General features: G+C 36.2%; 1 protein-coding gene across 1 annotated transcript in view; it reads left to right on the forward strand.

The window, feature by feature from the left end:
• Nucleotides 1–904: 904 nt before the first annotated feature.
• LOC108773350 (uncharacterized) overlaps nucleotides 905–15,667 on the forward strand; it is a 73,172-nt gene continuing 58,409 nt past the window's right edge. Inside the window, exon 1 of the mRNA XM_018539126.1 lies at nucleotides 905–1,056. Within this exon, the coding sequence (XP_018394628.1) occupies nucleotides 934–1,056 (123 nt within the window). The 5' untranslated portion in view covers nucleotides 905–933. The remainder of the gene's footprint in view (nucleotides 1,057–15,667) is intronic.

Raw genomic sequence — 15,667 nt, forward strand, 5'->3', positions numbered from 1 at the left:
AGAAGACGCCCGCTGAAGCGCAGCTCCGCGCAATCGTCCGTAGGATTTCGAAGTTACATGTCAACGGCGACGGTCGTCGCGTCGCTCGATTTGTCAGTGAAGAGTGACACAAAACGTACTTTACTCGAAAGGCGGAAAATTTAAATTTTCCATTCGAGAAACACTCGGTCGATTTAGGATGGACATCTGGAAGAAGTGACGCTCGTAGAGTTCTCGATGTTGGTGTTGGTGGCGCGTTTTTCCACGCGTGGTACTCCGAGATTTTCCCTGTAAACCGCGGGATCCGAAGAGAACTGAGGTGCGTAGAAGTGAAGGAGCTCGCGGGAGATCGCGAGCACGATGCGCTGAAGAAGTTTCGATTATTGTAGGTCAAAAGAGTGGGGACGGCCTACAGGCGCGCTGGATATTAAGTTAAATCGCTTCGGCATCGTGAACGGGAGGGACGGGCGAATAGTGTGATAGTAATAAGGCGAGTGAGGGGGAGAGAGAGAGAGAGCTGAAGACAGAGAGGAATCGCGTGACCAGGTCAACTTTGTGGTTCACGGTTGTGATATCGCTATGCTGTCGCGAAGAGGCGTTTTGCTGTTTCAATAAAAAGAAACTTTAAATATAACGTCAGAAGAGAAAAGGATACTTTTTCGAGTCTCTCTGTCTCTCTGAAACATCACTCAAGGAGGCGAAAGTGGAGAGCGAAGATCTTCTTTGAAGCGCATTACATCGGTGATTACGACGGATGAAAATTGAATAGATGTAACTGAGCATCCGCGTGTGGAAGAGCACGGCACATATGCGCGCGTATATTAAGTAAAGACGTACGAGAACGGGGTACAAAAGATTGAGAGATCTGACGCGCACGAGTGGCCTGTGTATTAATTGCCCCCTGTCGTAATTGGGTTTTGTAAGGTTCGCGTTTAATTAGTTCGGGATCTAACGATGAAGTGGTGCGTGTTGGTGTTGGTATTCGCCGGTCTAACAAGGGGCGATAATGCCATCGATACGAACAACATCTTCAATTGTCCGGAACTCAATGCTCAAGACGAGATAGACCTCGACAAGGTATGTGTATGCTGCCGTTATCGCCGTTTACTATCGTTCCGCAAACACGACAGAAATAATGGAGCGATGAAAATAAGTATTTACACCCCAGCGTGAGATAATTTTACATTGGATAATTCATTCCCTGATCCTAACAGATATTTTTAAAAATATCCTCCTCAAAAACACTTTTGTGTCTGATCTTTCTTTTCCGTATCTTCCAAATTTTACGAAATATTTGTCTGTTAAAATTAAAGTAAATCTATACAGAAAGAGAGAGAGAGAGAGAGAGAGAGAGAGAGAGAGAGAGAGAGAGAGAGAGAGAGAGAGAAGTACATTTTATACTGAAGTGACATACGCCGTTCCAATTAGTACATGATAAAGCATTACTATAGCGCGGTAAGAAATTTCTGCTTTAAATTATGCGCGCAGGAAAAGATGAGGGATGTTAAAATATCTTCTTGTTCTTTGTAATTTTTTTTTAGTACTCCTTTTCTGTAGTACATTAGTAACCTAATTACAGGCGGGGTTCCGTCTTTTACGTGTCTGTCGTAGATTTAACTCATTCTCGACTCTTGTGAGAGATACGTATATAGCGTTTAGGAACGTTTGGAGAAGACGCGTCGGTCTTTTTCTCTCGCGGTTTAAAGAGCGCGCGCCTGAAAAAGGATGATAATTATGAAAGATCTGTAATTCTTTCGCGACATTCAACAAAGTGTCCAGTTGTACAGATATACGTGAAATGGCGTTTGGATAAAATGCCTCGGCAACGGCATAATATATCAGACTTTTAATATGTTCCCCGTCACGAGCATTACCCGATGCTCGCCGATAATTCACCGGTGCGTCATAAGCATCACTCGCGGGCATGCATTTGCCTTAACACAACTTTCGGCGTTCTCGCGCGAATATTGAGAAAGAAAAATGTTTGTCGTTGCGCAAACGCGCCATTGCCTTTGCGATATCGGGGCGCGCGCGACTGAAATTCATCAACGTGATTTACGCACGCACTTGTATGTCACGCTGCCACGTCATATTGATTTCACGTTAATTAATTATTTCGTTTAATTTTCACCTCTCATTAAATAAAGATAAACTCTATCAATATTAATATCGTGTCCCAGTTATCCTAGCCTAATACGTTCGTTTCATACATCGGTAAACGTGTCGTAGATCTGCCTAAAATATTCATAAATATTTTGTATTGGTCGCCCGAGGCGCGTGAGGGATGTAATTTAAGCTGTATAATTGAAAATGTGAAAATAAGCCCCTTTTAATCAATCGTCACAAAACTCGAAACGCGAAACCACAGATTTGCAATAAATCGAATATATCCGAATTAAACGAATAAATGTATCATTGATGAATGTAATATGAATAATACACTGAGTAACATTTCTAAAAATAAACGAATCAGAAGCTTCTGATTCGTATCAACCAGAATTTTGGGTATCTCAAAACTGGAATTTTTTAATACATTTAACAAAATCTGATTTGTTCATTTTCAACCAGAATTCCCCAATTAATGCAACTAGACGTTTTTTCCAGCGTGGCATTTTTGAAATAACATTTGTTTTATTAATAAAAAAGTAACCATATATTGAAGAAGGAAAATAGAAGAATCGTTAAAAAAGGCTCGTTAACTCAGTGATATTTAGCTTGGAACGTGAACCTTTGTGTTATATTCAAGCGTTTGTACAGCGCCCTACCCAATTTGCTCTGGCTACAGATTTTGCATGTTGAACTAATAAAAGAATAACGTTCGTTTTCGACAGCAGCGTCAATGTTCATCGTACAAGCAATTGAAAATGGAGGAATTTTAGTGAATTCAGCTGTAAAAGTATACAGATTGACGACAAAACTATTTAAATGAATTTAATTTAACAGATTTCTTTTTAATCTAACAGGTCAATCGAATCGGCCCTTTATTATTAAATTTTGAAGACATTCTAAAAAAAGAATCGGTAAACGTTATAATCTTGTTATCGTACCATTTGTATGCACGATGTATATGCACGCGCACTACATGTATATGCAATGTACGTAACATAGCACGTCCATTGATTAAACTAGATTTAACGGCACTGTGTGTCATGGCCTCAAAAAGCAGGTCAGCCATTTCTTCCTTAACGAAAAAACCACCGAAATATTTATTTCGCTAGTTAATGGACGTACGGCGAATTTGCATTTTTCTAGTAGGTACATGAAACGCCACTTCCGCAGCTAATTATTTTTAAAGTAATAAAAGCGACTGTGTGCGACTAAACAGTCCGAAATGCGGGAGCGTCGCTAATGAGATCCTAATATCTCGAAATCACGACGGACTGTAAATACAGTCGTTTTTTTTTAATTACTTTTTTTTTCATATCAGAGAACGCGGCTGTATACGATGGCTACATTCGGACCGTACAATCGTTACGGACGAACCGCATAATGGTTCGCAGTTGGACGCAGCCTAAAGTATCGTTAATTCAAAACAATTACGAGTTCCTGGCACGCTGCCTCTATGAAGTTGTCTACGAGTCTGCTCCGGCTTATATAGTTACACACGGAGTACATTAAGTGCCGGTCATAATTTAAACGGCCGCGTCCAAGACTTGTAATTCCAATTCTATGAGGTTAGCCGTACATGTAATGAAATGAATCACTTTTTACCGCGCACCAAACTTTCGACGATGCAGCGATACAAAGCCGGAAGTCGCAGCGCCGTAAAAAAATTGCTACATGCACAACTAAAATTGACCGAAGAATTATGCGAATCGATTACGAAATTGTCTAGTTAATGTACACGAATTCGAATTATCACGAGCATTTCGAATTCGGAATCTACGTTATTTGTTAATTGGAATACCAATATCTTCATCGGAATATTAATATATCTGACACATATGGACTCCGATTCGAATTATCGATGCTTGTTGGGCAAACGATGCGTGGAAGTTAAGTCGTGCTTGGCTTAGGGCATCATGCAGGGTGCATTAAGTGGTCGTTATGAATTAAATCGTCGTGTTCAAGACCCGTTATTTCAATGAAACAAGGTTACCCGTACCACTAACATGGCTCTGGTGCTGTGCTTTCTAAGTATTCGATACATTAATGGCGATCAATAATCTTAAAGCATCTACATACTGCACGCTCATTTACGAAAATATATTGTAATTTTGATTAAAATATTCTTGATTGCTTATTTTGTTCATACGTATAACTAAGTTCAGAGAATTTTATAATATCATGTAAAAAGTTGCGTAGAGATTACTTTAAGAATTTAAAACAATTGACATTAAAAATTTTAATAAAGTGTTTTCATATGATTTAAATTTAATGAATTGCAACTTTATTTTCTCATTAATGCCCACGCCAGAGCTAATTAGCGAGTTTTCTCGGAAATTTGTATACCAAAGTATTAAATTAATTATCTCCTAATGTACCGGACTTAATTTGTTAGGAATGCTTTGAAATTGTTGGCTAATATTTTTATCCATAAAAGCACATAGACGTTATATAAGTTAGAGAATTTAAATTTAATTTTTCAACAGAGTGTACTAAGCTTTGTAAATTGTTATATGTACAAGTAAATTCAGACAATATTAAAATTTGAAGAACCAACGTACGTAAAGTATGTACACACAACTTTGGTTTCAATACAGTATTTATATAAAAAATTACAGCAACTTTTTATATTTTTTTATAGCGATAACTTCGACAAGGATATTTATTTTATTGTGTTATTGCGTGCTACCAATTTCCAAACAAATGTGAATTTATTGTAAATTGAATCATTTTGGTTTTACTCTCCCCTACAAATTAAAGAGAGAGAGAAAAAGAAAAAAAAATAGAGAGAAAGAGGCAATCGACAATTGTAGAGATGTATTGCACCACTCGCAGGTGCAACTTTAACAAAATTTTTCTCCCACGTATTTCATAAACTTATGCGTTCGTTTCAATGCTGTCGAGTTAACGTCTGAAAAGTCTATCTTTTCCCGTATCTTTTTCAACATTCTTCGCATGAAATGGACTTATGTATTATCGAGACTCCCATCGTAGTACGATAAGCTCTCGACGTTTCTCTTTTCGTCATTCAATAGGATTCCTATAAACTGCGTATTCTATAACAGTGTAATGAGACAAGGGAAGAAATCCAACTTGCCTACGATCTGTGAGAGAGAAAAATAATCTACAGTCGAGAAAATCGGAAGGGAGAGGGAAAATAAGGGGAAGAAAAAGAGAAAAAAGAAACTGAGAGGTCTAAAAATTATTTTCCCGGATAAAGCCTGGGATAGTTTCCAGTGCACATCGTGTTTTATAGCCAAATAAATCACATTTTTATTTCTTTAATCTGTGGCAAAAAAATCGACAGTTGATATAAAATAAAAATTAATGGGCAGGCGATAAAAAACGATTGATACTTGATATGTACAATTATAAATCACAATTTTAAAATTGTGATCAATATTTTTCATTTCATAATACAAATGAAATGTACGCCAATTCGAATTTACAAAAATATAATTTGGGTCGCGAATATATGTACATTCAATTCTAAATTCTATTTTCTTATTCTTATATTTAAATTTAGAACATTTAGGTGATCATTATTTTCAGGAACAAAAGTAACATCTAAATCTAATGAGGTCGATTTTTTATCAGCTTGTATTTCGAGGCAATCGCTCTAGAAATCTGAGAAATAGCATAAAATAAGCTGTTTCTGTAAATGGTTCGTCTGTCACGTGTTGAGAGCGAACGCTGAGAGCAAACTGCATCTGCGGCGTTTTCATTTGCAACCGCATCGTAACGGAGAACACCAAATCGCTGCCACGGCAGGCGTTATCTTGCTTGTAAAAAAAAAAAGCGGGGAAAAAAGGAAGGAACTTTCCTCCGCGCTTTCCGTTGAAAAGGCTTTCGGTGTAAGTTTTCGCGGCAGACAATAAACCACGGCCATTTCTCATTGTGCCATTTGTATGGCGCATTGAGAGAGGGGGTATTCACCGACGACATCGAAATTTATTTCCGGATTTATTCCTTAAACTTTTCGCATCAGTAATTAGCGTGGCATAGAATTTATTGTACAAGTAGCAGGTGTTTGCATTATAAGCAACGAAATTGAGGAGATATTAAAGTGCGGTCTTTCAAGCCGGGGGAGTTTTAATGTGGAAAAAAAGAGCGGCTTTTAAGTTCCATTTTTTAAATTAATTTAACCAGTGACTGATCCTTTCGTTTTCGGAAACGAAAAATCATCCCGATTTCGCTCGTGACACGGAATGAACGGTTTTGCTAAAGTATGTAAATTTAGAGCTAGATATAGATCTGAAAACAATTTTGTTAAATCGCCAAAATAATTATATGAGACGTACAAGCTTAGCATAAGCTGCATATTTCCGAGATAAATTTACTTAAGATACACACACACACACACACACACACACACACACACACACACACATACGTATATGTACTAGCTAATTTTGACCATTGGCATTCATCTCATTTATAGTTGCTTTATTCATATAAACGTTCTATTAATTTCTAATCTTAATACTGGCTGCTAGAATATCAAAGCTTTTAGCAGCATTGCCCATATTTATGTATATAAACGTCTTACGTATTATTTTCAACAAAATTATCTTCACCTCTGTATCTAGCCAAAATTTTAGATATTTCAACGAAATCATCCTTTTGGTGACTTTTTAAAAGAATGCTATGTAAAAAAATAAGTTGAATTTAATGAAAAAAAAAAGTAATATAAAAATAAAAAAGTAATTCACTTATCAAACTGTCCATACATTTATAAGTTATTATTCTAACTTCGCGGAGAATCGCCTTTTCAAAATTAATCCGGAGTACAAAATGTCATAAGCGTGGTCCTCGAGTCGTTGGTTCGTACGTCTTTCCGGTTGGCGAACGTCCGAGTGGAACGTCGGTGGAACGTGGCTTAGTGTATGTACGTGCTAATAATAGTGTGCAAATATAATATAACGTCGTGACATACATATATCGTATACGGTATGTGTCGAGCACGAGCACAATTGTGCCCGTTCATCTGTCGTCGCTCCTTTAGAGATCATCTCTTCGCGTTTCCCTTTTCTCACGACGAACGAGTCACTCTACTTTTGGTCATTTCCACCTCCGATTAGTCACGCGTTCCGGTTTCCGTTTTGCGAAAGTCGGTGTTATATACGGTAGCGCGTGAAACAATCACCGTTAAAATGTTTATCCGTCACTTTCGCACAATCTCGCGCCGCTTTGTAAGGGCGAGTTGTGCCTCGGGAGCGACTTGTTCCCGAGCGGTCTCGGAAATTTCATAAAGCGCCCGCTCTCCGTTCTCTTCCCTTTATTTATGGAAATCCCCTTTCTAATGCGGCCGGGGATCTGAAACTTCGCCCGATCTCTCGCGCTTCGCCCGGTCGAATACGGGCTTGGGAAAGCCTTTGCCTCTTGACGTGGCGCGTTTCTACGCGGCCAATTTGACTAACGCTTCGTAAACTTGAAAAGACCCGTCTCCGCTCAACGGAGGATTGGGGAGGGCAAGAGGGGCCACAGGATATCGCATCCGCGAGGCCAGAGTGCTTTCTTCCGGAGCACATATCGCTGCTCTTTCGTCGCCCCATGACGGGGCCACGTAAGCCGGTTACGCGAAAGTCTGCGTGCTGAATATAAATTATAGCAAGTGTGGCGTAGAGACGGCTTATGGGCAAGCTGTTGCAGCGCGAAACGCCCACCCTCTGCCTTTGTACAGCGACGCATGCATTTGCACTTCCGCCGGGTGGGAACGACAGGGAAAGAAGCGAACTTTCTCTTTTCACCCGTATGTCTATAAACTTCTGAAACGAATCCTTCGTTTCGTGCAATCTCTTTGAGCTTCAATACGTAGTATTCCGAGTATGTTCGGTTAAATAACAGTGGATTATCGCGTATTCTCTAAAGTTTACTTACCCTCAGAGCTCGCGAGTCTATGTAAAAATATGCACAGTGCAGATTTTCATTATAACTTCCAGTGTATCCAAATTTTAGTATAAAACCTCCCCGATCGTATATCACAATAATTCATCGGAAATCTCCGTCTTTAAGTATAAGGAGGAATAAGCTTCCGTGGGACGTGTGTGACGCATGTAAAATAAGTCAGGCCGTTCCATATGATGAAGGTGTCATTTATCCCAAAGAAGGATATACCTCCGGGATGATAAATGGCCACCTGTCACATGGTCACACGATGAAACGCAGCAGACAGTTTCCCGTTAGTTAAACATCAAAACTCCTCGTCGCTTTTATTATTAATAAAGCTTTCGCGATACACATTGTCGCCATTCTACTCTCGTTCGGCTTGTCTATCGATCTGGAAGGAGCTTTTTACGACGCATTCTTGAGAGAGGCGACGCTCTAATCCGGTTTCCGTCCAAGAGAAGTGCATGAGTTACTGTAAAGTACCACGGAAAATCGGTATATACGTCGCGCCAACAACCCGGAATTTTCGGGCATTCACTTTACATCAAGAACTCTCCAATTTTCCGCCGCTATTAGCGATTAACATTAATTTCGTTAGAAATACACGAGCTGAATGCAAAGCGACAGTACAGCGAGCACGCCGTCGCGACCAAAATTACGGGCAAGCTGTTGCGGGCATTGAATTGGTTCCAACGACGTGGCAGTGCACTCATAATTGCAAGCGTGCTCGCGCTGGCAGTTTTCCACGAGACGAAAAAGAGCTGGCCTACCTTTTTTCCCTTTGCCACTCTCCCCCGTCTCGCTCTCACTCGCGCTTCCTCTCTCTGCATCTCCACCCCAAAAGGGCAATGCGATATCGTTTTTTCAGTTTTGGATGTAACAACGTTTTCCCTCGTCAAAGGCGCATCTGCTGATATCGAAAATGATCGTGTGTGTGCGCGCGCAAAAGAGCACGATCGCAATAAACCGTCTGTCCGAATGCAGCCGTCAAAGAAGGATACAGTTATGGCTCTCTGCATTATATCGTATGAAAATGTCTGCTGGTGTCAGATAATGTAACAAATAATAACGGCAGCCGTGAAAATTATTGGCACTATTTATATATCGTGTTCCAACTGTCGAAGTCTACGATCGGAGTATTTTCATGTTAAATTTAAATGAAATTATTTCGATTTTTCGATGACTGCACGTTGTATTTCAAGAGATTTATATCTATATTTGTATGTATATATAGGTCTGTAAAGTTGACATTCCTAATTGCGAATTTTTATAAAATTCATATACCATTTGATTGTTCACATTTTGTCTATATTTGTCTGTAAATAATTGTTGTTCATCGTGCAGAAAGAATTTATAAATAAATAAATAAGAGAGCTTTCAGCATGAACGCTCATAAGTATTTTTTTTTAATTAACACAAAATTCGAGTGTCCGTTCATGTTTTATCTACAATTGTCTATCAACAATTGTTTATTATTCATCTTGCAAAAGAAATAATAAATAAAAAAAACTGTACAAATTTTTTTATTTGTTATTTATTTTTAAACACTTGTATGAGTGTTTCTGCCGAAATTTGCTTTGCTTCTTTTGTTTGTTTAGTTAATAATTTATTTTTACAGGATGGACAAAAAATAATTATTTATGACAAAAATATAAAATAATCAAGTGCCATATCAGTTTTGTAAAAATTCACATTTAGAATTGTCAACTTCACAGACCTGGTTTATCTGAAGTTACATTATAGCAACAAAGACTCAAAAAGTCGTAATATAAATCCTACGTTTAAACTTCTCATAGTATTATAAGATAAACTGCGTTTACGACTCGTTAAGATCCATATTTTGGACATACAGCGTGAAAACGTCGTCGTGTCTCGAGTTACGTGCAAGCTGTCGTAAAAGTTACATTTCCACGCCGCGTCACATGCATCCGTAACTGCATTCCAGAGAATTTTCCTCTATACGAGAAGGAGTCCGGTTCTCTCAGAGCATTATTTCGTGAAATTCTCAGAACATTTTTAACAGTTTAGCACAAGTATCGCGTATTATAGAAGCCATAACGCGTCAGCCTTGCGAGATTCAGCGGTTTAATAGTAAGTGAATATTCTAATTGAGACCCGTTTTTCCCTTAATTTTAAGTAGATTTTTATCGTCAGAATTTTAATATTTGAGACTTACTTTCCAAGAGTTTATTGTAATTGTGTTAACAGTGAGAGAACTGAGGCAAATAAAACTTTTCGGAGAGACGAAGGTTTTTAATTCTTATTGATGAATAAACGTACATATAATTCTATATTTAATTACATCATTTTGATACCAGTTTCAAAATCGTAGAAATACGATACTTAGAGAAAATTTATATTTCAAAAACTTAGAATGTCATACGATATCATGCTTCATGAGAGTCGCAGCTCCAAAATGTAATTCTATCGTAACGTGATTTTAAAAAGATCGTATTTTAATTTTAATTAAATGTTGAAATGCAATTAGATATTTTTGTCCAGAAAGTAAAGGGTGTTTTTTATATATTATAATATATAAAAAAAAATAAAATTTTTAATGTAATTTCTACTTACTAACTAAGTACAATTTTGGAACAAATTTAGTAGTCTACACATTGATTCTAAATAATATATATTCTATGTATAATCGATAAATTTTCGCGTGGTGTTTATCGGCACTAATGCAGGCTTATCCTATATATTAAGACTAATATATAGGATTACTCTGCATATTAGTTTAACGTGAAGTATTACATACTGCAGGATTACTGGATTATACGACCACCATATTGAGACAGCGAAAGTTTCTAATTTCGACCAACTTGATGTTCCCAATTTCGTCCTTCGAATTCGCTGTAACTTGTTCCTTGGTTGCATCAAATGTGGTAACACACCCGCACAAATCAAATTCCGATCGAATACATTTACCCGAATCAAACTCTGATTAAATGCGTTCGCAACTCAAGTGGCTAAACCTGCTCTATTTAACTTACTATATATGAGTTACATTCGTAACTATTTTAATGTTATAACGTTTCTCAATTAATCCGTTTGATCTTCAAATCAGACCCTCGCGCTCGAATGACGTCGAATGCGAGTACTGAATGAATTCTTTTTTTCCTTCCTTTTAAAAATCTTTTTACTAGAAAAAAATAGACCAGAAAAGTTTTTTTAGAGTATTTTGCTTTTACGAGAGGAAAAAATGTCAAACTTTAATTAGTGAATACAGAGAGTAATGTACTTCACGAATATAAAATATACATTGTATATCTTTTATAATTATTACATCATACTATACAATATTTGGATAATGTCGTTATCAGTATTTTCTAAATTAGAGTTTTTATCTACGTAATATAAATTTGGGAAATATAATTATTACATTATACGTTGAAATTATTACGTAAACTGTATATACTTTAGCGTGATTATTTTCTTCAGAGTTTCTGTGTGTGCAATTAATATTGTTCCGCATGCCGCGCGCGGCGCATTTCGTACACCGGTTTCGCGATTAATCCTCTGGGTTTACCCGTTCAGATCCGCCAAAAGTATCCTTCCTCGTACATTTATGATATATTTATTCGAGAGCGAGAGAGCGAACGGATTAACATAAATTCCGCTTAAAAAGCACACGGCGAGCAGTCGCGTTTCACCGTTCTGTTTGCCCTTATGTACAAACCACCGTGACGACGCATTCTCTTGCACAGAGTGGCTACCTTCGATGTAACGCTTCGATGCATCGTCGCAGCCGCGTCCGCGAGGTTCGCTTTTCGAACCGGTGGAAAAGAATCCAATGTTTCCGTGCCACCGGGCGGAAATGCCCGCTTTTCTTTGTAACCCAGCGATTTACGATCGATCGGGATTGCGAGGAGATTTATTAGGAGACCTTCCTCCCCCGTCGCGACTTTGGATCTCGTCTCGACACGTGTTCACCGCGTTTGAATAAAGGTTCGTGCCGTGGCCGCGATGAATCGACTGTCAGGAAAAACGGCGGGGTATTTCGTGTAAAATATATCTTCAATTACACTTATGATAACACGATCGCCTCAATATCGTTGCACGATGTCCAATTTATAAGCCGTAGGCGAAACATCCGTTAGCGGTTAGTTCTTTGTCGATCCTCGTTGTGATCCTTTCATATATCACGATATTTATACATATAAAGAATTACTTTGCTAAAGTAAAAATTTAAATTTATTAGCTAAATGCAAAATATAACTTGGTTGAACTTTTAAAATAATTGTGTAGAAATCTCAAGCAACTATTGCAAAACAGTTTTTATATTCTACACTAAAAAAAATTTTGGTCCAACGAATTTAACTCAATGTCCAATTATCAATACCGTAACTGAATTCATTGATATAATATTTATTCTTGCAATAAATTCTAGTAATAATAGTTTTATAATCTAAATTGTTAGAATTCATTGAAACAATTTTCATTAATTCAATGAATATTTTATTGTATTTAACGTACAGTTTTGGTTCAGTGTAGTAATTACTTTGAGAATTCTATATAGTTATTTTGGTCCAATAAAATTATTTTCAGATCTGTATCTAAATAAATTAAAAATATTATTAAGTTTATCGGAATTTATTATCGGAATAATCTAAACATAATTTTCGGAATAATCGGACTATCAAAATAATTATGTAGGAATTTTAAGCTTGATTAGTAATATGCTACAAAAAGTTTTGACATTCTAGCAACTAGTTTGCATGCAGTGGCGTAGTGAGAAAAATGTTTCAGGAGAGGCTGTAGAAATCAGTTATTTTAAATGTTCTTTTTTATATTTGTGACACATTTAGTAAGCATAAACAAAAAAAGTTTTGTTTAAAACGAAATAATATAATACATAATACATAATTTATAATACATAATTTATAATACATAGTTTATATATACATGTTGCAATGTTGCGACGGACGTTTCGCTGACGCTGCATATAAATTGTCATAACTTTTTTATTATTACATTTAAAGATTTAAAACTTCCCAGAAAACTTCTTTAAATATTCAACTATAACATAGCATTAATGAACATTTTTAATTCGAAAATTTGTAACACAACTTTAACATTTGAAAAAAAATTCCCTACTCGACAAAATATTATTAAAAATCCGCCATTTTGTTGTAAAGTGCTTCGAAAATTTCGGAATAGCTGTACAAGTCGCAGAATATTTCAAATATGTGTACAAATTTGAATAATAAATATTAATATCCGGTTGAGATTTTACGAGTTGAAGTGCTGCCGTTCTCCCAACGCTACTTTTTGCGGTTGTACCAGCAGCAACATTTTTTTTCGTGTAATTTATCAAATTTTTGTTTACATGCCAAAATACAAAGGAAAATCAACAAATATGTTTCTAATACATAATAAACGATATTTTTGCAATTAAATTAAATATAAAAATTATCCCAACAGGATTTAATTTCCTCTCTCAAAACAAATTGATATTTTACTGCTCAACCATTTTTGCACATTCTTATGAAATTATTGAAATTATTCAGAATTTCGGGAGGGGCTGCAGCTCCCACAGCCCCCCTTGGCTACGACACTGTTTAATAAATTATTTTGATGGTCCAACACAGGTTGTCAGATTAGATTACTTTTCGGCAATCAACAAGCAAAGCGATGAAAAATAGCTTCTATTAATAATAAATTAGAGTATAATAGCCTAATTTGTGACTAATCGCAAAGAAGCCATTTTTTATCGCGAATTTGCTTGTTGAGTAGCCCAAATTGTGAACAGTAACCCAATTTGACAACCCCGATCTAACAAAATTATTTTTAGATTTATATATATGTAGCTAAATTTTTTATTTAAGATATTTCAGTTAAATCGTCCATTGTACCGTGTACAGTTTCGATAAATATTGTTAAGTCGGAATAATCCTTTGTATGCAGTATGACTATTTTCCAGCTGATAAAGACTCTAATTACCGTGCGTATTACGTGGAAGGAATTACGTAAACTCGGATCGAGATCGTTCAGTGGATAGATTTCGAGGGACTGCCGGATTGCGCGCGATCTGTTCGTCGTAACTATCTGCTTCGAACAAAGCGGGATACTGGGCGATTACTGCGGAATCTATTTTAAATTCGCTTTTAAAGCCGAGAAGAATCCAGGAGTAGCTTTTCTCCGAGATTTATGACCGTCAGAGATCCGAGAAGAATCCACATGCTTTCGCGGATGTCTTCATTGGCGAGATTTTTTTTTACGGGTGTCTAAAGAAAAATCTTTTCAGCTCATACTGTAATTAGAGCATGAGCAAATGGAAATCTCGCTAAATTTGATAATCTCACGTTTAGTGGTTAAATGCATACTTTTCATACCGACCGATATCTCTTTGACGCTATTATTGTAATATTCAATTATTATAATTCAATATCTAGTATAAACCGTAACAATCTGTACGTAATGTCTGTAACAATTAAAATCAACTTAATCTAGCATTTAATAGCATTGCACAGCGCATGTTATTTGATTATTTAGTAATCAAATATGCAAGTGATTATTTGATAATTAATAATTATATGATTATAAGATTGTTTGGTCATTGATAATTATGGAAATAAATATTGTTACATGATTTTCATAATTTAAAAAAATAACAAAAATTGTATTCTGTTATAAAAATCCAATTTAGCTGCTCAATTTAATATCTAAAAGGTAGTGATTAATTATTTTGAGTTTTAAAAGCACTTTGTTCAGTGTTTTTAGTACTCAAAATAATTAATTAATCATAATCTTTGGTATTAAACTGACTAATATTAAATCCTTAGCTTTTTGCAAAAAAAAATAAAAAAAAATTTTTTATTATGCTTTAAAATAATGAATTTTGAAACTCTTACAAAATTAGAGTTGTAGGACTCTTACATAAATTTATATATAACACTGGAAGATAATAATTAATTATTTAAATATTAAAAGCACTGTTGTTCAGTACTTTTATATATAATATCCAAAATAAATAATTAATCACTACTCTTTTTAATATTAAATTTTTGCAAGAGTTTTACAATTTCGATGTAACGTTTCTGACAAAGTGTTATAACAGGATATTTTAAAATGCGTGCTTGTGCATGCAAAAATGTTAGTGATAATACGTATATTCAACAGGCAAAGACAAAGCGCTGTGTCGAGTGACGTTTTTATTCCCCGTGCCATTTGATACTCGTAGAAATACTCTGGGTGCGTCTATGTCACTGATCAGCTTGATGGGCTCTTATATAATACGTATTGGGTAAATGATCGATCGGTAGCTGTCGAGTGAATCGAGGCCAGGAAGATGCTGCGAATAAAAACGATAGTAAATGTTCCGTAAAACTTTTGATTAGTCGTCCCGATAATGCACATTCCACGCACGCACAGAAAGAACGTAGAAATACTGGTAATTCACGGAGATAACGCGTTGCGTATATAAAAGAAATGAGGTTGACGTGAAATAAACGCGATAAAAAAAAAAAAGCGGGAACTCTATAACGTTTGTTGAACTTTTACTACGAGACGATAACTTTTGATCAAATTTTCTAGCAGCACGAAAACGAGAAAGCGTAATGCTTTTTTTCCTCCTACTTCTTCTTCTTCTTGCTTCGTCTTGATTGGCAATCTGGTTATCGTCGATTCCAATTTATGTCTCGCTAAAAAGTACATATTCGTAACTAGAAATGTAAAATTTTAAAATAGAGTC

The sequence above is a fragment of the Cyphomyrmex costatus genome, unplaced genomic scaffold (assembly GCF_001594065.2).
Source record: "Cyphomyrmex costatus isolate MS0001 unplaced genomic scaffold, Ccosl1.0 scaffold102, whole genome shotgun sequence".
Taxonomy (NCBI): domain Eukaryota; kingdom Metazoa; phylum Arthropoda; class Insecta; order Hymenoptera; family Formicidae; genus Cyphomyrmex; species Cyphomyrmex costatus.